The 23,080-nt window shown below is 39.7% G+C and overlaps 1 protein-coding gene across 1 annotated transcript; it reads left to right on the forward strand.

Moving 5' to 3' along the window:
* Nucleotides 1-1,173: 1,173 nt before the first annotated feature.
* On the forward strand, nt 1,174-22,680 carry LOC115781702 (cyclin-dependent kinase 17-like). Its single transcript, XM_030731515.1, is given in 18 exon segments — nt 1,174-1,225; nt 1,228-1,293; nt 6,285-6,449; nt 7,172-7,305; nt 11,670-11,677; nt 11,680-11,794; nt 14,866-14,922; nt 15,040-15,154; nt 17,656-17,750; nt 17,918-17,980; nt 18,321-18,444; nt 18,595-18,715; nt 19,152-19,249; nt 19,416-19,521; nt 19,971-20,013; nt 20,216-20,306; nt 20,477-20,554; nt 21,427-22,680. Coding segments are annotated over 18 exon segments (1,566 nt in total). The 5' UTR covers nt 1,174-1,176; the 3' UTR covers nt 21,465-22,680.
* Nucleotides 22,681-23,080: the final 400 nt, after the last annotated feature.

Below are 23,080 nucleotides of genomic sequence, written 5' to 3' on the forward strand. Positions count from 1 at the left end.
CTAGCCTGCTGCATCACTGTTTTACTTTGAGTTTTGGGGTGTCTTTGAATTCAGCCCTCTGTAGGTTGATCATTTTAATTTCCATCAAAGGATGTAGCATCATTTCATTCCTAACACATTATCCAGTCTATATCAGTATAGATATCTAGCATTATTTTTCCCACTGAGATCTCATGTGTTTTCTAAGTGTTCCTTTATTTATTTTTTGAGCAGTGTATTTAGCTCTTGGTGAGTAAATTGTGTTTCTGGACAGAATATGTGTGATTACATATTTCAAGACAAAGGATGTGAATAGGAAATAGTTGCCAGTCAGGGAGCCCTCAAGGTTTCTGCTACTCATGTGTTTTCATGTCTGGCTCTAGTCATCAGCATCACAGACACACACATGTCCTGATCTGTACTCAAAGTGGAGTCTTGATATCTGCATTGAAGTCACAGGAAGAAGCTGCTTAGTATCTCCTCCAGCCAATCAGTCCCAAATATTGTCTGTCTTGATTTGAAATCCTTTTCATTTCCTTGCACAGATTGTCTCACTGCATTTCTCCTTTCTCTCTCTCACACACACACACACACATATAGCTCTCACAATCAGTCGCTCTCACGCACACAATAAATGTGTCTGGAATGTGTGATGTGGACTCGATGTGGCCCGGGCTAGCCCTGTACCATTCAGCTGCTAATCCCCCTGGTTTAGGATTTGCTTTTACAGCTCTGTGCGCCAGGGACTGTATTCTAAACTCACCCGTAAGAATCTCTCACCGACTTGTCATGCTTTCCCAGGAGGAGGAATGTAATGTGGCTGAGTCATAATTAACGTCTGTTGATTAGTCCGTTCCATTGTTTGCCCAGTCAAATTCCTGGTGATCTAACAACTTTTTCACTCTGGATGTGGGATTGTGATCTCATCTAGCTGCATGATGGCAGCTAGATGAGGTGTATTTGTTTTGTTTGTTTATTTATTTTTTTAATTAGAGGCAGTTTGTTAAAGATTTCCATCAGTAAAATGCCAAAGCTTGCATAAACAGCCTACAGATATTGAGCGTGTGCCTCTGTGGTTGAAACAAGCTGTGTCACTCCTTATTTTTTGTAGTATGTGGGTTACATCTAAAATCTGTATTCATTATTATTGTTTTTGTCATCTTCAGGCCTCCCCTTTCTGAGAGCTCGGTGGAGAAGATGAAACGGATTCGGCGACGTCTTTCTCAGACACTTCGAGGCAGCCACACCATGACGAGTCATTGTCAGAGCTGGCTGAGCAGATGACGATCGAAGAGAATGGTCTGAAGGACAGCGGTGAGTTCTTTGACATAATTTAACAGGGTTTTCCTGGGTAGTTTAATCGTTCTAGTTAAATCTGTTGACTAGGTTGTCCCGACTTTTATTATAAAGTGACATAAGTCAAAGGCTCAGCTCAGATATATGTAGAAAACGTAAAAAAAAAATAGCTCAGTAAAGTCTATTTGCAAGCACCAGAATGCCATGCAGAATTTCTAGCACAATTTATATAATGAATTGCATGACTGAAATGGGATTTAGTGGCTGAATTTTAATGGACTTAATTTTTTTGGCAGTTTTATCTAAATCTAAATCCACTTTTTATCTATTGCTGACCCAGAATCTGAAAGTTTAAACTGCTGAAAGTGTAATCTTTAGCTTCAGCTTGCCATTAGCAACAGGATTTTTGAACTGATGATTGAGGTGTGTGTGTGTGTGGGTGTGTGTTGTATTTCTTTCTTTTTTTCTTCTTCTTCAAAGTTTTCCACTATAACAAAGATTTATACAGGCATTGAAAATATTCTGAATGCCAGTTGCTTAAAGGGACAGTTCACTCCAAAATCAAAGTCATCTATTTTGACTTTGGCCTGTAGTCCTATTTGTCCATCTAACCCTGTATTTTTTTTCTTTTTTTGGTGGGAGTTGCCCAGATTTGGAATTATCAACAGCAGACATGTCTGCCTTCTTGTAAATATAATAGAAATAAATAGAACTTGTCCTAAACTGCCAAAAAATGAAATTTAAAAAATCTTTCCGGTAAAAACGATGCAGAAAAAAGTGTCCATCTGCTCGTCACAAGAAGCCTGTGACAGCATGATAGTTCAGTTCAATTCAATTTTATTTTATTTATATAGCACCAAATCACAACAACAGTTGGCTCAAGGCATTTTATATTGTAGATAAAGATACAATATACTATATTGTAATGTAATGTATTTTGACAGGATTTAAACATTAATGGCGTTCCCATCTGCTGAGCTGTTAGAGTATGCTTCTTTTGATTAGAAGGTGCATTTCAGTGGAAAGAAAATACTTAATTCATGGCACTTCTCACAGATTTTTTTAAAATTTGAATTCTTTCGTTTTTTTTCAATTTTTTCTTTCTCTCTTTTTTTTTCTTCTTTTCAGTAACTGGGCCATGATTTTTGAATGGGCTGAGTTTTCCACATTTCGAGCACCACAAGACAAGAGAAATTTTGTTCCATTATGTTAAAGAGAAAGCAGACATTTTTTCAGCTGATATCTCAAAAATTCAGTAACTGACACCAAAAGTCTAGATGGAGAAGTAGCAGTCAGAAAGAAGATAAGGAAATTTGATTTTAGGGCGAACTGCTCCTTTAACATTGACTGTTCAGACAATAAATGTGAATGTCACAGAAATGATTCCTTCCTCTTCAGCTCTATATTGATTACTGTGCGCAGCCTGTCATTTTATTTTACTGCAGAAACACTGTTCTTGCTGGCAGACACTATTTAGTTACCATTCATCTTGATCCTGCTGAAGGTTGTGTCCTTCTAGGCGTCAAATAAAAGCAGTGCCACAGCCGCCTACTCTGCTGATATTTACAAAATCTGCAAGCAAGCGAGGGAGCACGTCTCAGTGTGCTAGCAAGTTGTTGCCATGGTGCTCATGGTCTGGAAACATTTTAGAGTTTCCATGACATTGCCACGGTGACTTGGATGACTTGGTGAAACCAGCGAAGCATCTTGATCCATTTCCTCCCCCCATCTTTTTTTTTGTTCTTGCATGTTTCTGCTCCTCCTTCTTTTTTTTGGCCACAGTGACTGAACTCTCTCCTCCTCCTCCTCCCCCTCCCCCTTTTCCCCCTTTACCCCGTTTCCCCTTTTTAAAAATCAATCAGATCGTCTAAGCTCCCCAAAGACCCCCCACTCTTACCGCCTTCTGAGAACTAACTAGGCTTTGTAAAGAGCTTTTTGTGCAGCGACTAACATCAAGTTTGGCCAGAGTGTTCTGTGCCTGGTGAGTGGGGACAGAAAACTATGGTGTGTGTGTGTGTGTGTGTGTGGGGTGGGGGGGTGGGGGGTGGGGGTGTAACAGTAAGTATGATAGTGAGGAGACAGAATGGAGTAGCTAGATGAGATTTGATCTGAACCCTCTGATTGGGGAAAGCACTGTGGTCCTGATCTGATTACATAACACTCATAACTGAGGCCAGCGACGACAGCAGCTGCCCAAAGATAAGGGAGAGGTGGCATAAGGACCTGGATATTACATGGATGTATATATTTCTGCTATAAAGAATACTAAATCATTATATCCCTCTAATGATGTCGGTGTGACATTGTGTGCAAAAACAACACCAAAAAAAAAAGGTTTCTATTGGTTGTAATATATGCAACATAACATTTTCCAAAGTTTCAGCGACTGTGTTGGCGTCGTAAAATCTGTTTTTTATAGCCCAACAAGACCTGAACACCCACAGCACTCTGAATCAGCCTCGAAAAGGCAGCTTGAATCTTGTAAGCTTAATTTTGGCAATGGGATTTACGTCAGAAACATTTACTGAGAATCTGTTGATCCTGGAAACTGGAAACCAGACAAATAGTGAGCTAAAATTATTGAGGCCAGTGCTGATGATATGCACGTTGATAATGACTACGTTGTTACTCCTGGCCAGAGTGGGACTTTTTGAGTTCTGCAAGTCTGCTTTTTTTTTTTTTTATAATTATAAAGTACCGTGTATAAACCGTGTTCAGTCCATGTACAGTAAATGTTATCAGTCTGTGGAAAATCTGTATTGTCTCTTATGATAAATGTAAGCTGTGTTTATACATGTTTTCACAAATCTGGAAGACTGTAGCGTCAGGAGGACATTGTATGAAATTGTCGTGACAGGAAATAAAATCCTTTGGTCTGTCTGCTTGTCTGGGTCCTGCACTTGGAGTGAAAACCATGACCTCAGACTTGGAGGTACTCGTCCCAGCTGCAAACCACCTGGAAGCTGGGGGTCATCGTTCTGTGAAGCCAACAGAACCATATCATCTGCAAAAAGCAAGACGAAATCCTGTGACCACAGAATCTGACATCCTCCACCCCTTGGTTGCGTCTAAAAATTCCGTCCAAAAATTCTAAACAGAATCAGTGACAAAGGACAGCCCTGGCACAGTCCAAAGGCCACTGGAAACAGGTCTGCTTTATCACCAGCAATGCAAACCAAGCTCTCACTATGGTTATACAACAACCAAATACGTCCAAACAGTGGGCCCAATGCCCCATCTTCTTGAAGCATACGTCACAGGAATGGCAAATGTAGATTGGTTGGGCAAACTCTCACACTCAAAGATAAAGAGCTGGTCCAGTGTTCTGTGAGCATGATGTAAACGGCATTGTTCTCTGACTGAGGAACAGTGTACTTCGACAGATTCTTCTACTCAGTATCCTGGTGTCGACCTTCCAGGATACTAGAGAGGAGAATCTGTCTGTTGGTTATTTACAGATGCGCTCGTGCAGCATGGGTAGAGCATGCAGGAGGCAGCCTAAAACCACTTGTTTGTTATGAATTCAATGGACCCATTACCTGCAGTGTTGTCAAACCACTGTAAATTAGCAATGAGTTTTTCACTGTGGCTAAAAGCTCTTTGTCTGGTGCCAAAAATTTCCTCTATGCAACAACCCCCCCGCGCCGCCTACTATTAACTGACTTGTTTTCGCGCGTGTGTGTTTTTTAAACAACAAAATGGTGTCTCTTCTCCTGCTCTAAGGTACGGTCATCCTGAGTTGCTTTTCAGATAAACCACTCTGTTCAAATGTTGATCAAGTTGATGGCTTTCCCAAACCAGGTGGTTACAAATGGTAGCGAACTGTAAAACCCTTGCATTAAAAAGTCCCGAAGACATAAAAACATTGTTCTATCTGACCTTTGTTGTTTATCTAATCTATAACCATTATTCTTTTTTTTTTTTTTTTTTTTTGTGATGGGATTATCTGTTTTGTAACTGCTGACCTGTGTCCTGTCCTTCTCCTTGCTGTTTGACGTCTGCTTAACACCTTCTCTTGGGTTCTCTTTTCTCCTCATTGTCAGATTTGGTGTTTTACAAAGTCCTAATCTGTACATATCAAGTATTTCTTACTTTGCCAGATCCAATCATTTGGATAAATGCTGCTCTGCCAGTCAGCTGTAGATCCTTTTCACAAGTCAAACTACACAGATAAGGCATTTGTTTACATACTCAGCTCTTGGACTTCTTTCCTTTTGGCTATTTACTCTACTGTGGTTCACAAAACAGGCTGCATTGCTGCTCTCCTGGCTATGTTTACAATTAGGTAACCCTAGATTCATTGGGAGGATAAGAAGATATGATAATCTAAAGAATATCAAAATAGATTATCAAATCCCATCAGTTTCATTTTTCTTGGTTGCCTTGCTAGAAAGCTTGTCATTTTCAACTTAAGGATAAAAGCCAAAGTGTGTGCATGTATGTATATGTATATGTGTGTGTGCTTCTTTTTTATATTATATATATATATATATATATTATAATATATATATATATAATATATATATATATATATATTATATATATATATAAATATATATAATCCTGATCAAAATCTTAAGACCAGTGAAAAAATTGCAAGTCATCTATCAGACAGCTAGTGCCTCCTCAGCATCCAGCTGCTGGTCAAAGTGGTCATGGTCCTTATAATATAAACTTTATGCTTAATAAAATCTAGAAAGGTGAAAGGAACCCATGTGCCACTCAGGTTTTATGAAGAAAGATTTGTTATAACACATGATGAATTAAAAGCATCCACAATATCACACTGTCAGAGCACCTACCCCGCCGTGAATCCATCATTGGATTCATGGCGGAGTCCGAAGTCCGTAATTACAAATTGCCCATAAAAGTGTCTCATTCACATTAATGACACTTTTCTCAGAGCCATGATTAAAATCTTTTTTTTTTTTTCATTTCTTGTTCATCTGTTCATGTGTGCTTTTTCTACTGTGTTTCTGCTTCCTGTCATCATCTTTATTCTCCTGTAGAGCCCATTGTGAAGAACGGCCGTCCTCCATCAGCCCACAGTGTCCACTCATTTCTTCACCAGTACACAGGCTCTTTTAAAAAGCCGCCACTCAGACGGCCTCAGAGCGTCATCGGAGGAGGACTGGGCCCTCTCACAGCCATGCCTCGCAATGGTAGTCGCCTCGGTGAGTCACGCATAAGCTGCCTGCTGTCAGATTTAATGTGTCTGTTTTTCTGGCTTGAATTGAAGAAGCAGTCTGAGATTTTTTTTGTGACAATACGTAGAAGGTGTTGAGCTCTTCCGGGCCTACATTTTATTCCATCTATAATTTAAATTTGAACACTAATGTGATTCTCAAATCTACACATTAAATCATTGTCAAATCCATTTCTATTGAGTGAACTGAGCCTCTGCAGATATGTTTAATATATTATGTGTCAAGCATGTACTCAAAAGAAATCACTGCTTTATTCATATGTAGGAAAAGATGCATGTCATTTTGTTCACTTTTGTAGCCACATATTACCCCCTTTTGCAAAGAAATATAACTAAAAATAATGACTCTGAAAATCAAGCAAGCTGTTGGCTTGGATTTTTAGTCCAGATACAAATTCAAAATATGAATAAAACCACTGAAGGGAATGAAAATGCTGTATACTGTATGTATGAACCCAGAGTTTTTTTCAGGCATGGGTAAATTACACTGTGATGTATGGATTTGCCTCATAAAGCCTGTGGCACTGAAATAAAATCTAATTCAAGCTCATTAAAAACTATTTATCTTGTTCTGCCTGATACAGCCAGTAGCTTGATAAGGCAGAGGGAGTCAAAGTGTTCCAGTGTGTTTCTCTTTCCTGTTGAAGTCATCATCTGGTCGCTCTATAAACTTTTCTTTCTCCTCTACAGATATCGTCCATGAGAATCTGAAGATGGGGTCAGACGGAGAAAGTGACCAGGCGTCCGGTACTTCCTCTGATGAGGTGCAGTCACCCACGGGCGTTTGTCTGAGGAACAGAGGGAACAGACGAATCTCTGCGGAGGTGAGATTTCTATCTATATTTTCAGACTGCCATTGTGTTTGTGCAGCCTTTCTGCATTGTGAAGTATGGATATACTGTAGTGTTATGTAGTGATACAATCTGTAAGATTAACCGTGCCTGCTGTTAGTTCAATGTGACGTTTGATTTTGTTACCACACGTCTCTTCACCTGGTGAGGTGTTTTCAGATCCCACTTTGTCAATAAGCGTATGTTGCGATGACTTCACTGATAAAGAATCTGAACATTTGACAGCGTACTTCTCTGCAAGACGTGAGTGTTCAGCTCCGTGCTGTAACTCAGCGTGGGTGTATTTGTGTAGTGTGTCATGGAGGACACACACGAGTCCTCAGCTGTTTCTCATCATCTGAGCAGCACACACATTAACGTTCACAGTGATGCCATGAAATGTTCTTTTAAAGATAGTTTTGAAATCAGTTTTCAAGAATCTTTTCATCGTCACCACATCCACCCACCCAAAACCCCCTCTGATTTACTTCCTCTTTCTCACACACACACACACACACACACACACACACACACACACACACAGAGCCAGTCATGGCCAGCTCAATTACTTTCTCTGGTGGTTACATAATGTCAACGTGTTACAGAAAGACACCTCACTATAATTGTTTTTTATCTCAAGGGCATACCATTTTGCCACAAGTATTTTTTGAATCTAGGGTGTATAATTCTGCACATATTAAATATAGTAATTTTATATTTCATTGTTTTGTTCTTACACAAACATGATTCCACAGTGGCTTTTCTTTATTAAAGCTATAAGCCTTTCTCCAGTAACTAAGGCTGTATGTTCAAAACCAACAAAAGACAATGTATATTTGACAAGAATCTGATTGTTCCACACACTGTTGATTAGAAAGAAAGACTCAGAGCACCTGTGCAACAATAAGGTGTCACTCCACATTATTTGCTAATGGAGAGCTTTTGTGCTTTATTTCTGTGTCACGTGTGTGTGTGTGTGTGTGTGTGTGTGTGTGTGTAAAAGTAGTTCATGTGAAATAAAGGCTCCTCTTTCTCTCTCTCACACATAGAGGTGCCCTCCCCACCTGCTCGTTAAGCCATCGGTTTGCTAGGGGCAGCCAATCAGAAGAAAGTTGGCTTTAAGAAAGGAGCCAGACATGAGTATAAGAAGTCTGCTTTAAATTAAAAAATGATGGGTATATATATTTATTACATTTATTTAATGTATTTAAATGTATTTATTCAGTTTTTTTTCCCCCTGGAAATTAGTTTTGAAAAATGGGGACTGTCTTATATCGGAGGACTAAAATTTTTTTTTTTTTTTTTTTTTTTTTGTGTGTTTTTGTTTTTTTTTTATTTGTTGGACAAGTAGCAGAATATTTCATGTTCAGAAAGTGTAACTTGGTCTTTAATAGAGTGTTGCATTTAGGGCTTCAAGGGTTTTATTAGGCCAGTTTAATTTAGAGTAGATTTACTTTCACTGAGAAAATAAATTCATAATGACAAAACATCTTAAAATCGGGGTCACCCAGATTTCAGTATGATGATGAATCAACATCATCTGTTTGAGTCAAACTCAGTCATTTACATGTCACTGCACTAATATAATTTCACTTTCTTCTTCGTATCTCGTTTCCATCGACTGCTGCTGATATTTGAGTGACTCGTGAATATACATATTAACACACGTCTGCAAGGAAATGGTGACAGCTTATGTTAAGATCATCACAGAGCAGAAACTGTGGTTTCAGTTTTTTTTTTTTTTTTCTTTTTTCAGTATCAGTATGGGAAGCACACGTCTCAGTTTCAAGCATTTCAAAGCATAAACTACAATTCTAATTAACCAAATTAATAGCACTCCTAGCCCTGTGCACCTGGTAAGGTAGATGTGCACATTTATTCAGAAGATGATTCAGAATGAACATTTCAGTTTGTTTGTATGGTAGGTAAAGATGAAAGCCAGCGTGAAGTAAGTGCAGCTGCTGCTTTAGTTTTATGTAACAAATAAATAAATGGATTCAGTCACATTTTATGCTTTTTTTTATGCTCATTGTTTTAAGTGTTACAAAGAATTAAAGCCTTAAGTAGAGGAAAATACTGTTTATCTCAAGATTTTCACTACAGTTTTACCATAAGTTCTGTATCTGAGCCAATAATTGGTGCCTTAAATGCAACATAAGTTCTACTAATAGGATTTTAGGCCAGTTCACTTTGACCGTGAGCAGTGACCACGTCCCCTTTCACAGTTACTTTTTTGTTAACGTGACCATTCTCAGAAATTATTTTTAAAAATGATAGGAAAATAGATTCATATCCAATCATTGTTTTCAATCTTTTTCTGCATTGCTATTTTAAATTTGAATCCATATTTTTTACACTTTGTCTTTTGGGTATCCAGCAGAGCCTTCAGCCTCTATCAGAGACTTATTTTCTTGCTTTGTATTAAGACACAATACAATTACTTTCCCATTTTACATAAAGAAGTCAAAGAGAGAAAAAAACCCAAAGAAACTCTAAGGAAAAGCCACTTTAGTACTGCACGCATGCTTTTATAGCTACAGTTGATGCTGACATCTTGCTACTGAGCCACATGTTTTCACACTACCTGCTGGGTGGAAGGAAAAGCCTTCCGATTGAAGAGCACACACTTCCCGCTTTCTGTTTATTGGTTGGCTTTAATTGCAACCCCTGTGGGGGTTTACAAGCAGATAGCAGCATCTGCACAGACAAACTGAGCATGCAAACCTGCATGAGGAGAGGGAAAAAAAAGCTTAAGGTTTAGTTAAGCAGCATTTGGGGCTGCCCACACAGAGAGATGATACATCACCTCTTGCTGTTTTTTTTTTTTTTTTTTTTTGAGTGTGTGTGCAAGCAGTACACCTCACACTTCCTGTGACTGTTTCACAGCCAGATAAGTTTGTTTTGGACAGAAGCATATACCACACTCACAGTTAAACTTGCAGTTTATCTCAGCCCAGCAAATCCTGCGTACTGTTTGAATGAGCAGTGTGATTGACTGCAGGCTTGCTGTTGATGAAGTGACCCAACAATGAAATCAGTGTGTGGCCTCGTTCTTAGTCGTCTTTGTGCCACTGTGACACTCGGAGAAGGGACGGCAGAACAAGAAAAGTAGGAGGAAGAGTGAAGAACATCCCTCTGTCTGGTCAGGTAGCGGATTGTCCTCTGGCTGCAGTGGAAGCAGTGCTGTTTTGGGATTACATCACAAGGATTATTGTAATACGGTCCAGATGGGCCCCTGTTGTAACAGATTAGGACGAGTTGATTGGACAACTGGGAGGGGGTGGGGGGTTGCAAAGGTCAGATGATGGATGGCATCACTTACTCTGAGGATAAACCACCAATCCTGGCCCTGCACACTGAAACCACAGTGCAACAGAGCTAAATCAAATATATTTTTAAACCAATAGAGATATCACAGCTTCCTGTGACCAAACTGAGCATCTGTTATTTACACGACTTCAACTAAAGATTAATTTTTCACATTCTATTTTTTCCCTGAAATGAAATTTAGGAAATGGTGACAAATGTCCACAATGCATAAAACACAACAGAGCTACTAAGCCTGCACCACAATATTAATTTGTTCTAATTTTATTTAATGGAGACTTCATTTCCTGGAAGCTGAAATGTGTTTTCTGTTTAGAACCACAAAGCAGAGAGCTGACTCAGTCTGGGTTTAACTAAAGGCTGAAAGTCAGTTGACTCTTCCAGAAATTGTTCACTTTGAGTTACAGATTTATCAGCTTGTTGGTGAGCTTGTGTTGAAATGTGAAAAATGTTCAACCTGCGTGTTGCTTTATGTGTGTTGGTTAAGATGGAGGGAGGAAGCAGCGGGGTGTCCAGTGTTTCCTCAGAGGGAGTGGAAGTAGATTTACAGCAGAGAGAGAGAGAGAGATGGGATTAACAGTAATCTAACAAATAGAGGAAATGCATGATGGGAAGAATCCAGGCATTGTATTGTGTCTGTTTGATTGTATTACATGTGTGTGTTTGTTTTTTATATAAGAAGTCATTAGGATCATGCTTTCTGTACTTGTTTTACATGTTGAAAGACCTTACCCTGAGCTCTTAAAGGGCTCCACATGCAGTTTTTTTTATAAACACAACTCTAATACTGTGAACTGTGTAGAAGCATGTGTCTACATGTGTATTTACACACACGCATATACCACACTGGCCTCTCTGTTGACTGGTGAGGTCTAAAGCACACTTATAGATTCTGCTTGTTTGCTTTCTGATCAGTGGTGTTTATTCAGAGATTACGTTGTTTGCTGAGGGCTTATTTGTTTATTCATTTGGGTTGAAACACAGACTTTTTAATATTCATTTCTTGTTTTTATCAATTTTTGTTTGTGTAGGACCTGAAAAACGTCTGTCTCTACCAGCTGACATCCGGATACCTGACGGTTACCTGGAGAAGTTTCAGCTGAGCAGCCCGCCCTTTGACCAACCGCTGAGCCGACGCTCCCGCAGAGCATCACTGGTGAGAGGAACAAGAGGGAGTGGGATTAGAGGGCAAGAAGTAAGAGAGAAGGTGCTTATAAGACACAGAAGACAGTTGTCAGAAAGGAGACAACTGCATAATGAATACAGTAAACGAAGTCAGACTTCTGTTTTTTTTTTTTCTTTTTTTTTTTTTTTATTGCATATTCTTCACCCTGAAGTTGGACTTGCAGATTTCTTCATTACCCTTCGTGATGCTTTTTTTTGGTCTTCTACGTAATGGATGAACTATTATACTCTTAATTTTTAGGACTGTGTTGAGACAAATTGGTGCAAAGTCATTACAGTGTTAAAGTAAAATGTGCAGTCAGTTTATTTATTTTGTTTAACTGGAGGTGGAGCTGAAACAGTTGAACAGTGAGTACAAAAATATCAATAATTTTAAAAAATCATTTAAGTCACTGCAAGCCAAGGATGTCCTTCTTTAAGCTTCAGATTTTTGAGGACTTGCATCTTTTCTTGTCTTTTTGTGTTGGAAACAAAATATCAGGTTGTGTTGGTCTTTAGGAAGTGAAGATTAGCTCTGTTCACTGAATTTTTTTTTTTTTCCCAACCTATACTAACCATGCATGAGTGGTTCACTCACACAGGGCAGACAGTTTATTCCTTGTGTGTGGTACAAGCCAGAAGTGATGGCACAACTGCTGGCTTGTCATTCCTCTGCCAGTTTTTGTAACCTGTCAGGAAAAGCATGGGCAGTGAGGTTGGGCTGGGTCAGTCCCTGCAAGCATTTCTAAGACACATCGATGCAACACATAGATTCCCATATGGCACAGAGAGAGATCGCTGCAGCAGTTGGAAATGATTAAATGCTCTGCAGAAAACTCAAGCTGTGATATTTTTTCGAAGAGCGATCCCTATCATTTAGGAGAAGACTAAGACCAGGCAGTATTGTTCCAGTCTTCTATTGTCCAGTTTGTGCAAACTGTAGCCTCGTTACATGCTCATAGGTGACAGGAGCGACACCTGGTGTGGTCTTCTGCTGCTGTAGCCCGTCTACTTCAAGGTTCCACATGTTGTGGGTTCAGTGATGCACCATTCTTTGAGTTTCTGTTACCTTCTTATCAGCTCAAAGGAGTCTGGCCATTCTCCTCTGATGTCTGGCATCAACAAGGTACTTTCTCCAAGAGAAACTGCCATTCACTGGATATTTTCTCTTTTTCAGACCATTCTCTGCAAACTCTAGAGATGGTTGTCTGGGAAAATCCAAGCAGATCAACAGTTTCTGAAATACTCAGACCAGCCAGCATGTCTAGCACCGACAGCCAGTCACTTCAGTCACATATCTTCCCCATTCTAATGCTCAGTCTGGACTTCAGCGGGTCATCTTGACTTGTGATTGGCTGATTAGATATTTGTGTTAAATGCATACCTAACAAAGTGGCCAATGACTATATCTATGATATAGTGCGTACGTCAACCATAACCACAGCTTTAGTGACCATGCTGCCACAATTATCACATAGGAGCACACTAGCTTGTGGCCCCCTGAGGCTGGGTTTGTCCCCCCTCCCGGTCTTGAATCAGGGGATTGGTTCATGCTAGTCGAAAAACCTCTAGACCATAAACTCTATAAAGAATTATTTTCCTAAAAAATAATCAGTAATTAATGTATTTGGCATTGGCAGTATATCAGTTTTGGTAACAAACTATTGCAGTTTATTAAAGATGTCCTCCAAGATGTTTTTAAAAAAAAAAACATTTAAAAAACATTATTGGTAGTTTTTAGTACTAAATTCTTATATCAGTGTAAACAGTGTTGAATCTTTGACAGTTGACAAACACTAAACATTTTGGTTCAGGGTTTATTATTGTCCATGTAAAAAAAAAAAAAAATTGAAGATAAAAACACAATTGCATTAAAAACTACTACTACTACTTTGTGGTAAAAAAGTACACTGAGATAAAAAAAACTGTAACTGCCAATAACTCCAAACTATTCTTATTTAGGTGTCACTACTCTATGTAGGTTTGAGAGTGAGAAGTACTCATTTGAGAACCAGTGCTGGACCAGAAAATAGAGAATGGAAGCAAAGCAACAGTCAGGAAGTGGCTGCACATGGATAAAGATAGCTCTGAGAGTAATGTTTCATTTAAATGCAGAAAGAAACAGAAGTGAGAGCATGAGAGTTCACACCTTGTCCTGTCAGAGCTCATCCTCTCAGCCTCTGATGTGTTCAAGTTGCACCTCAGCATTCGTTTTGTCACAAGCCCTGAACGTTGTCCTGTGCATCTGTCAAAAGCGGAAGAAAGGATTAAGTAACTCTGTCTCGCCCAGTCCCCACTGCACTTGCATACACACCCCTTTGCAGAGTTGCTTCTAAAGCACTGAATGGCTTTGCTCATGTGATCGACTACCACAGCTCTCGACTTTTCTTGCACTGGTCTTCGTCCAGCACAAAGGTCTGTTTGTGCCTTGTGGCGCTGCTGGCTTTCAGTAATGACAATTACATCTTAGTTATTAAGTAGTTTGTATGTGTTCAGGGTATGACTGAATGGTTGTGAAGTGTAACATGCATTTAGGGATTTGTTATGCATGCAAGTAATGATAATTTCAGTTATTATTTATTGTGGAGATTATTGGGTCAATTAATCAAGCAACCCTTAGTATATTTAAAATATCGGGAGAGTAAAATGTGATGTAAATTGACTCAAGCAAAGCTGATTACTTTATATATTGTTTAGTTAACAGTCTAAACCCCAATTATTGTGTCCTAGCACACATGAGAAGTAAAGAGAGGCATAAAACATCAAAATATTAGAGGATCTGAAACTTGCAAATTTTTTTTTTTTTTTTAATATTTAGCTCAGAACTACAAATATAAATGAAAACTTGCTCAGCTTGCCCATAAACACAGCATAAAAGCCATCGGCTCTTTGTCACAAGCAATTAGTTGGGATGGTGCATTGGTTGCCCCCCCCCCCCAACATCACCCAATTTCTGATGCTGCTGCAAGGCCATCATGAGGATTTGTCCTGGGTGTGTAAGCTTGTCACTGCTAATAAAGACACCACCCTCATTAATGCTGGTTGTCCTTTTCTTCCCTCCAGTCAGAAATTGGATTTGGTAAGCTGGAGACCTACATCAAACTGGACAAACTGGGGGAGGTATGTGGCACCATTTTAAAATTCACACAGGCACAGTTAATGGAGTTTACTTCTAACACCTGAAGCACTGCATGAGTCCAGCTTCTGAATGTTTTCCCTTCTCTTTCTGCTGCACAGGGCACATATGCTACTGTGTACAAAGGGAGGAGTAAGCTGACAGACAACCTCGTGGCGCTGAAAGAGATCAGACTGGAGCACGAAGAAGGAGCACCATGCACAGCTATCCGAGAAGGTACCAAAGTTTTTGAGTTTAACCGCAGAATCCCATCCAGTCACCAAGCAGTCAGCTAAGCGCTTGAACATTTACTTCTGTGAGTTGGTTTGTTTGGTGTTTATGAACAGGGACATTTGAACTGAGGTGCACAGACAGTAACAAGAAGGCCTCACGTTAGGAGAAATGTGTAAACTGCAGGAAACTACCCCAGCCTAAATATCCACTCCATCTTCCTCTCACTTAAACGGAAGTCTGCAGCAAGGTTATTAAAGATGTCTAAAACCACGTGTGGAAAAAAAAATTTTGTTAACGGAAATACAAATCAAAAGCAGACTTTAGAATAAAAAACAAAACAAAAAAACTAATGATATTGTGCACCTATACAAGCATACACGCCATGCCTGTAGTTTTGTTCAAATTTGACCCAGCATGAGGAGACATGACTGTGGGTCAACTGTTTGTATTGTAATACCTGCTCTTAAATTTTCCTTGACAGATACCCTCTCAGGCCTGCATAATACAAGCACATACAGTGTAAATGTGTAATATTATGAGCCATCCCTTGTTTCTTTATATTTTGCTTTAAGGAGTCAGGCTTTCTTGTAATTTTTTTAAGTGGTCTTGAGCAGTAGTTCTCCAGGCTTTCTGAAGGAAGTTTTTCTTTAGACATTGGCTGCTGTTCCTTGTACCTGACCAATGTTTTTTGCTTGTAAAGCCACTTAAAACTGACTTATGAATCATTCAAGCATAAAAAAAACACCTAACACAAGGGATGAACCAGTGTTGTGACATGTAACAGACAACTTAGTAAAGGACCCGTCTTAAATTGTATCTTTACTCATGTTGTTACTAGCAGCCTGTCATGGAAACACAATTTGTTCCAGTTTCATTAGTTTAATCTACAAAAAATGTCAAAGATAAGTTTGACAGACATAAAATAATATTTTTGCACCAACAAGGTGACTCTTTTTTTTTTTGACAAAAACTTGGCACATCTCTGCAAGGTGTGTGTGTGTGTGTGTGTGTGTGTGTGTGTGTTGTGTGTTGTGTCTGTCTGTCTGTCTGTCTGTATGTCTGTCTGTCTGTCCTTAAAATAAATAAATACATAAATTGAGGAAACTGGACAAGTGAACAAGAAAAAAATTCACCAAAGACCTGAAACAGGACCTGAGAGATGTATCTGGACCTTCATCCCCCTTCATCCTACTGTTCACTGACGTCTCATGAGAAAGGGTCTCAGTGGAAGGGTGGCTGCTGAGAAGCCATTCTTAAGGATGAGAAATGGGATGAAAAGGTAACGGTATGCCAGATTACACAGGAACTGGACTGAAAATCAGTGGCAACGGGTGTTCTGGAGCGATGAATCCAAATGTGAAATTTTTTTTATTCAAATCATCATCAGTATGTGTGGAAGATGTCAGGAGAGAAGAACAACAGTGAGCGTCTGCAGCCATCTGTAAAACCTGGAGGAGGCTCTGTCATGCTTTGGGGCTGCATTTCAGCTGGTGGTGTTGGGGATCTTGTCAAAATCTTTGGAATTATGAACACAGAAAAGTGCTGTCAGATTTTGATTCACCATGCAGTGTCATCTGAAAAGCATCTGATGGGCAACAGCTTCTTTTTTTCAGCATGACAATGATCCCAAACACACTGGCAATGCAGTGAAAGCATACCTGGATAGAGGAACACACAATTCAACACTAAATCATGGACAGGTTCCAAGAGCCCAGACCTCAACATTATTGAAGCAGTGTGGGATCATCCTGACAGAGAATAGAACAAAAGGCAGAAACATCCAAAGAAGAGCTTTGAATGTCCTTCAAGGAGCCTGGAGAACTATTCCTGAAGACTGCTTAGAGTTGCCTTATATACTGTATTTTCATTTATATTTTAATAAATAGCTGCACCTATTTCCCTAGCAAAAAAGAAAGAAACAAGGGGTGGCTCAGGAGTTTTGCACAGTACAGTAATTTTTATTTTTTTAACTTTCAGTTTCAACTTCTGGCAACTCGAGTGAATTCACAGCTCAGTTTGCTCGCTGACTGTGGTCTGTTATTTGTCGATGGAGAAATATATTTATTCAAGTGTGCTTCATCACCATGTTTACAATGATTCACTAAAAATGTGCAGTTTGTAATCAGTGAGTGTTGCACGGGTTTGATTTATGTGAATATTAGAACTGTGACATCTGTTATTGGGGTTGAATTGGAGGCATTTTCTTTTTTGTTTTGCAAGTTTAATGTGACCTTATAAGGCGAGTGATGTTGGCAGCATGCTCTTGTTTTGAGACTTTGATTAGTTTGAGCCAGCTAAGCTTTCTTTGTAAGTCTCAGACATTTTTGTAAGACCGGAGGATTTATAAATAAACCTCTCTTGGCTTAATCAGTGTGAACACAGAGGCATCAGAGCAAGAAGTAAAGTAAATTTTACTTTGAGAGAAAAGAAAATAAGCTGAGTGTAATCACACCCTCGCTGTAACAGATGTCATCCTTTATATATATGTGTGTGTGTGTTTTTAGTGTCTCTACTGAAGGATCTGAAGCACGCCAACATCGTGACGCTGCACGACATCGTCCACACAGACAAGTCGCTCACACTGGTTTTTGAATACCTGGTGAGACCACCAAAACCTCTGCAACCTCCTGCATGACTCATGATATTCTCTTCAGGGATGCTTAAATTAAAATATTTTACATTATTATTATTCATGATTCTCTGCTGCAATTGTTGCAGTTTATGTGCCTGTAGCGTCCCCACTCTAACGCCCTTCCTCTCGTCTAGGACAAAGACCTTAAGCAGTACATGGATGACTGTGGGAACATCCTGAGCATGCAGAATGTGAAGGTGAGACTCTGCGGGCTACCTGCTGGCCCTGACCTCAGCACCTTCATCAACTCTCAAGACTTTGTGGTTGCGTGTCAGAAACATTCAGTGTGCCCCCTTGTGGTGAAGTCCAGACCCAAGGGGATGAGTGAAATACATCTCTGTGTTGTCAAATGTAGCAGTCTACCAATTTAGTGCATTTAATTAAAGGATCTCCTAAAAGGGTTAAGATGGAGTTCAGGATTGTGTAATCTAGCAGATGCATCTAAAATATTACTTTTTCTGATGACCACCATTTTATAAATTTTTTTTTTTTATCAACATGGACATATTTAGTGATCTGGAATATCTCTTTTCTTAGATTTTCCTCTTCCAGATCCTGCGAGGTCTGGCCTACTGTCACAGGCGGAAAGTTCTCCACAGAGACCTGAAGCCCCAAAATCTGCTCATTAATGACAGAGGAGAACTCAAACTGGCTGACTTTGGTAAAAAAAAAAAAAAAAAAAAAAAAAATAATCATCATCAATAAGACTTCTACAGAGCCATTTTTTTTTAACTGATTAATATTTAGAAATAACTTTCTTTTTGTGAATTTCATGAAATTTTTCCAATACGTCCTTATTTCTGCTTCACAGGCCTGGCAAGGGCCAAGTCTGTGCCCACTAAAACGTACTCTAACGAGGTGGTAACACTTTGGTATCGGCCTCCTGACGTGCTCCTCGGCTCCTCTGAGTACTCCACGCAGATAGACATGTGGTGAGTGGGCCTCACTCGACGGGGGTGATTACAACTGTTAGAAAATGCTAACGATGCTCCTGGTTACTCTCTTATTTCCATATGGCTGCACAGTGAAGGCGCGGACAAATATGATCCTCGCAGACACATTTCCTATCATGAAATTGCCACTTCAGTGATTAGTGGAATAGGCACAGGTGCCTGGAGCTCATTTAATTTAGTTTGTGCCCTCATGAGCAGGCAGGTGTAAAGAGACTTTGATGTAGCACATGCTGCTGATGGATGGATGCCCACACTGTTTGAGATTTTAGCTGTAAATGGTTTCCCCAGTATGACAGGCCCGTAACTGTGCAGTTGAGAGAAAAGTTTAGCTATAGAACACCTGTTGAGTTGGGCAGGTGTCTTCAGTCTGACGTCTCTTTGTGACCTTTCCCACCTGTTTGTGTCCTTCTGTCAGGGGTGTGGGCTGTATATTCTATGAGATGGCTGCAGGCAGGCCGCTGTTCCCAGGCTCCACAGTGGAGGATGAGCTGCACCTCATCTTCAGGCTGCTAGGTCAGTGCTGCCCTCTGCTGACAGAGGAGGATTCCAGATTTTAACATGAGCCTTTAATCGCATTAACCCTGGCATGTAGCCCCCCCCCCCCCCTCCCTCACTGCATGAAAATGCCCCATCCAGCTGGCGTGGGCTCTAACAGGGTCTATTAAATGTCTCTCCACAGGCACTCCTACAGAAGACAGCTGGCCTGGAATATCCTCCATTGATGAGTTCAAGTCCTACAAGTTCCACAAGTATAAGGCACAGTCCCTCATTAATCATGCCCCCAGGTAAGACTGATCATCATTCTTTTCTCTCATTTCATCTTAATAACTTTACTTTTACACCAGATGAAACTTGCCCCAACTCAGACCATGTTGCTGCTGGTTGTTTCAGGTATTTATGATGCAGTTATAAACCCTAACATTCCCCCTTCACCTCTCTTGCCTAGTTCTCTGATCACTGGAGGTGGGAATGAGCAAATATTTCTTGTGAGCCCCAGGTATAAGAGAAGAGCTTTTGTGTAGAGCTGTTTAGCTTTTAGAGTTAGACATTAGTATTACAGGTTTGTGTAGTTAGGAGTGTGTGCTCTTTGTCACTTCCTGTAAGGAAATCCTGTGGAATAGCTGACTCTGTTTGACTTCCTTAACATTTGCTGTTATCCGTGAGTCAGCCCACCTTACTGACCCCCATCCCTCGTGTTCTTTTTCCACCTCCAACCCTGTCTACCCCCACACAGGTTGGACAATGATGGAATAGACCTGCTGATGTCATTCCTAAAAGTGAGTCTCGCCATATCTGCCAGGAATAAAAGCAACACTAAAAGCACCGTGACACATTTCACAGCTATGTCAGGACTGTATATTTGGAAAGAAGTGCATCAACGCATGCCAACGCATTCGCATGCAATCACACACTGCTGACCCAATTCTTTTGTTGTTCTCTAATGGCTGAAGGTTTTTCTTTTATTGTCCTGAATTTCAGTATGAATCAAAAAAGAGGATCTCTGCTGATGAAGCAATGAGCCAGCCATACTTCAGGAGCCTGGGGCCACGTGTGCACACGCTGCCAGAGAGTGAGTAATGAAACGGTGATGCAGTAATGCAGACTTGGCCGGATTCACTCAGTACAACTTGAAGGATACTGCAGTGTACAGAGAGGATCACTTACAGCCTTGTAACAGAAACACTGTTCACCCAGGCTACATGTGACTTCTGTTGCACTGACTGACTGTATCTTTGGCAGACATATCCATATTCACACTGAAGGAGGTGCAGCTGCAGAGAGATCCCGGCTATCGGAACTCATCATACCCCGAATCAGGTGAGGGATAAAGAATCAAGAAGAGCGGAAGTGGAGGGAGAGATGAGAAGCACAGAAAGTGAGTGAGCTGAAAGGGACGAGTGTGTGTTTTTGTAGTCCGGTCCACTGAATTGGCCAAATCGACAGTGGCTGTGACGGAGCTCATGGAGGAAGTTGAGATACTTCAACATAATTGCCACAATCTGCATAACAAACACACCTTTTTATGCCACTCATTCTGAGTACTAACTCTATTAAATCTGCCACGATGCCACATGTATAATTATTCATGTATTTGTAGATTTAGTAAAGGTTTCCTTCCTGAGAATTTCATGATCGTTCATGTCCTTCAAAGAATGTCCACAAAGTTGCTTAGAAGTAATGAAAAAACAAGTTACTTTTGAATAATCTTAAAAAAAGGGAAAACCTTCTGTATTATCAAGTAGTTTAATTTGTACTTTGTAAACAGTGCAAATATCTGAGTAGGAATATGAAATGTGAACAAATATATAGGCTAACAAAGGCTCAAGTTGTAGCTCATGTTATACTTCCTGTTTATGACCCCAGTGTTAAAAAAACCTGGAACTTGGCAATTTGTCTGACTGCAGGTCACAGTAGGTATGTTACCATAAATGCGAAATTTACAAATCAAGTATGTATATCATGGTTTTTCCTGCATAGACATATTTTTGGAACCCACCAAAAAGGTTATAGACAAAGAAAAAAAAAGCCAGTGTAGTGATAAATAACTTTTTAACCTTGTTTTGTTAATTTGGATATAATTTACTCATATTTAATAGATGTTTTTGTTCATCAAATAGTCCAAAATAGTAGGAAAATGCACATTTCTGTTAAATAGGTGAATTGATATTTAATTTTCTGTTTCCCATCAGGCAACGGAAAGAGCAGAAGACAAAGCATGCTGTTTTAAAATCTCTGGACTGAATACAGTTCTTTGGGAACGATGTTCTAGCTGTACGGTCTTGCTGCTGGATCAGAAACCTGAGATGAGAGTTGGCGTGGAACATCATGATCATCATCACTCCCCCTGGAGACCTATTTTGAGGGGAGGGGGGGACCAGTCCACAGTCTGACCCCTCCCAGGTTTGGCCTGAAACTGGCTCAAGAGAGACATTTGTACACTGTACATCTATATTTATTGATAAGTGAATTTGCTGCTAAATCCAACTACTGTCTAGAATTCTAACTGACTCAGTCACTTTAATGAGTACATGCAATGTGTATAGATTTTTAATTTTTTTTTTTTTTTTTTTGAAGTGGTGGCATTTTTAGTGGTTTTTTTTTGTCATCGTTTCCATTTTCATACATAAAACTCCACCTCAAAGCTCCTGGATGTGCGTGGGTGTGTGAGGCACACAGACAGGGAGGTTTCTGTAGCAGCTCAAAGGGGTTTCGTGTTCTCATCTCTGTTGCCATGGTGCTGTACTCAGCTGCACAAATCATATGTGACCATTTACTCTGAAGGTTTTTGAGGCCAGCTTTGATATAACTAATCATTTTATCCCAAATGGAGGGTAATGTGAGATTTTTTTTTTTTTTGCATAAAACTTGGCAGCGCTGTGCAGAAAAACCCCAAACTTGCTGGCATATCATTCCAGGGATGCTGTGGTCTCTGTCGTGACCAATGAACAAATACAGATGAAAAGAAGCAACGCAGAAATATTGACTAGGACATTACAGGAATAAGTACTTCAGAAATATTAAAGTACGCTGATCACCCTCCTGTTCTTTTTCGTTTTCAACTTTAATGGTCTTCTCCACTGTTACAAAGAGGAGGTTCAGTGTGAGCTCCCAGTGTTGGAATCTGCAGTGCTGCATTTGTGCATTGCAGATGGTTTACCTGTCTGCCATTCCCATCTCCTTCGACTGTAAAAGTAGAATAAAATTTTTTTTTTTAACCCTCCTCTTCCTCAATTGCCTCCATCACTGTGTTGCATGCCTGCACAGCCACTGAACTCCTAATTCAGGAAGCATTAGCTATAGTCCTGCCCTTTATTTAACAGTGTTACAAGAGATGTTTTGTATGATATTCTTTATTTGTGGATAACTGTTATTGGTGTGGGATTTCATTGCAGATGCCCTCCCATATTTGAGCTGTTTTTTTTTTTTTTTTGTTTTGTTTTGTTTTCAAGAGTCAAGGAAAATTAAATCTAAGGTTTAAACAGAAGTCACGTGAAGTGTTTTTCTTTTTGTTCCTGTAAAATGTTTAAACTCTGTTTAAGCATTCAATGCTTTATTTACTGAAAATGACATTCTTCACAATACAAAAAAAATACAGAATACATACTGTATACCAAGTCCAGTATAAAAAAAAAAAAAAAGTGTTACAAAGGTTTTCATTCATTTGAAATCTCGTCTTCATTAAAAGATTTTGAAATAAAGTGAAAAACAGGACAACAAGGCACAGCCGGTACTATCTGAGAAGCATAGTGCATACATTACATACAATACCACATAAGTGAAACTACCAGTTTCACATTAATATTTAAGGAAAACAAAAGGACTTTTTAGTTTGTTTTTTGTAAG

Source organism: Archocentrus centrarchus, chromosome 6 (assembly GCF_007364275.1).
Source record: "Archocentrus centrarchus isolate MPI-CPG fArcCen1 chromosome 6, fArcCen1, whole genome shotgun sequence".
In the NCBI taxonomy this organism is placed as follows: Eukaryota; Metazoa; Chordata; class Actinopteri; order Cichliformes; family Cichlidae; genus Archocentrus; species Archocentrus centrarchus.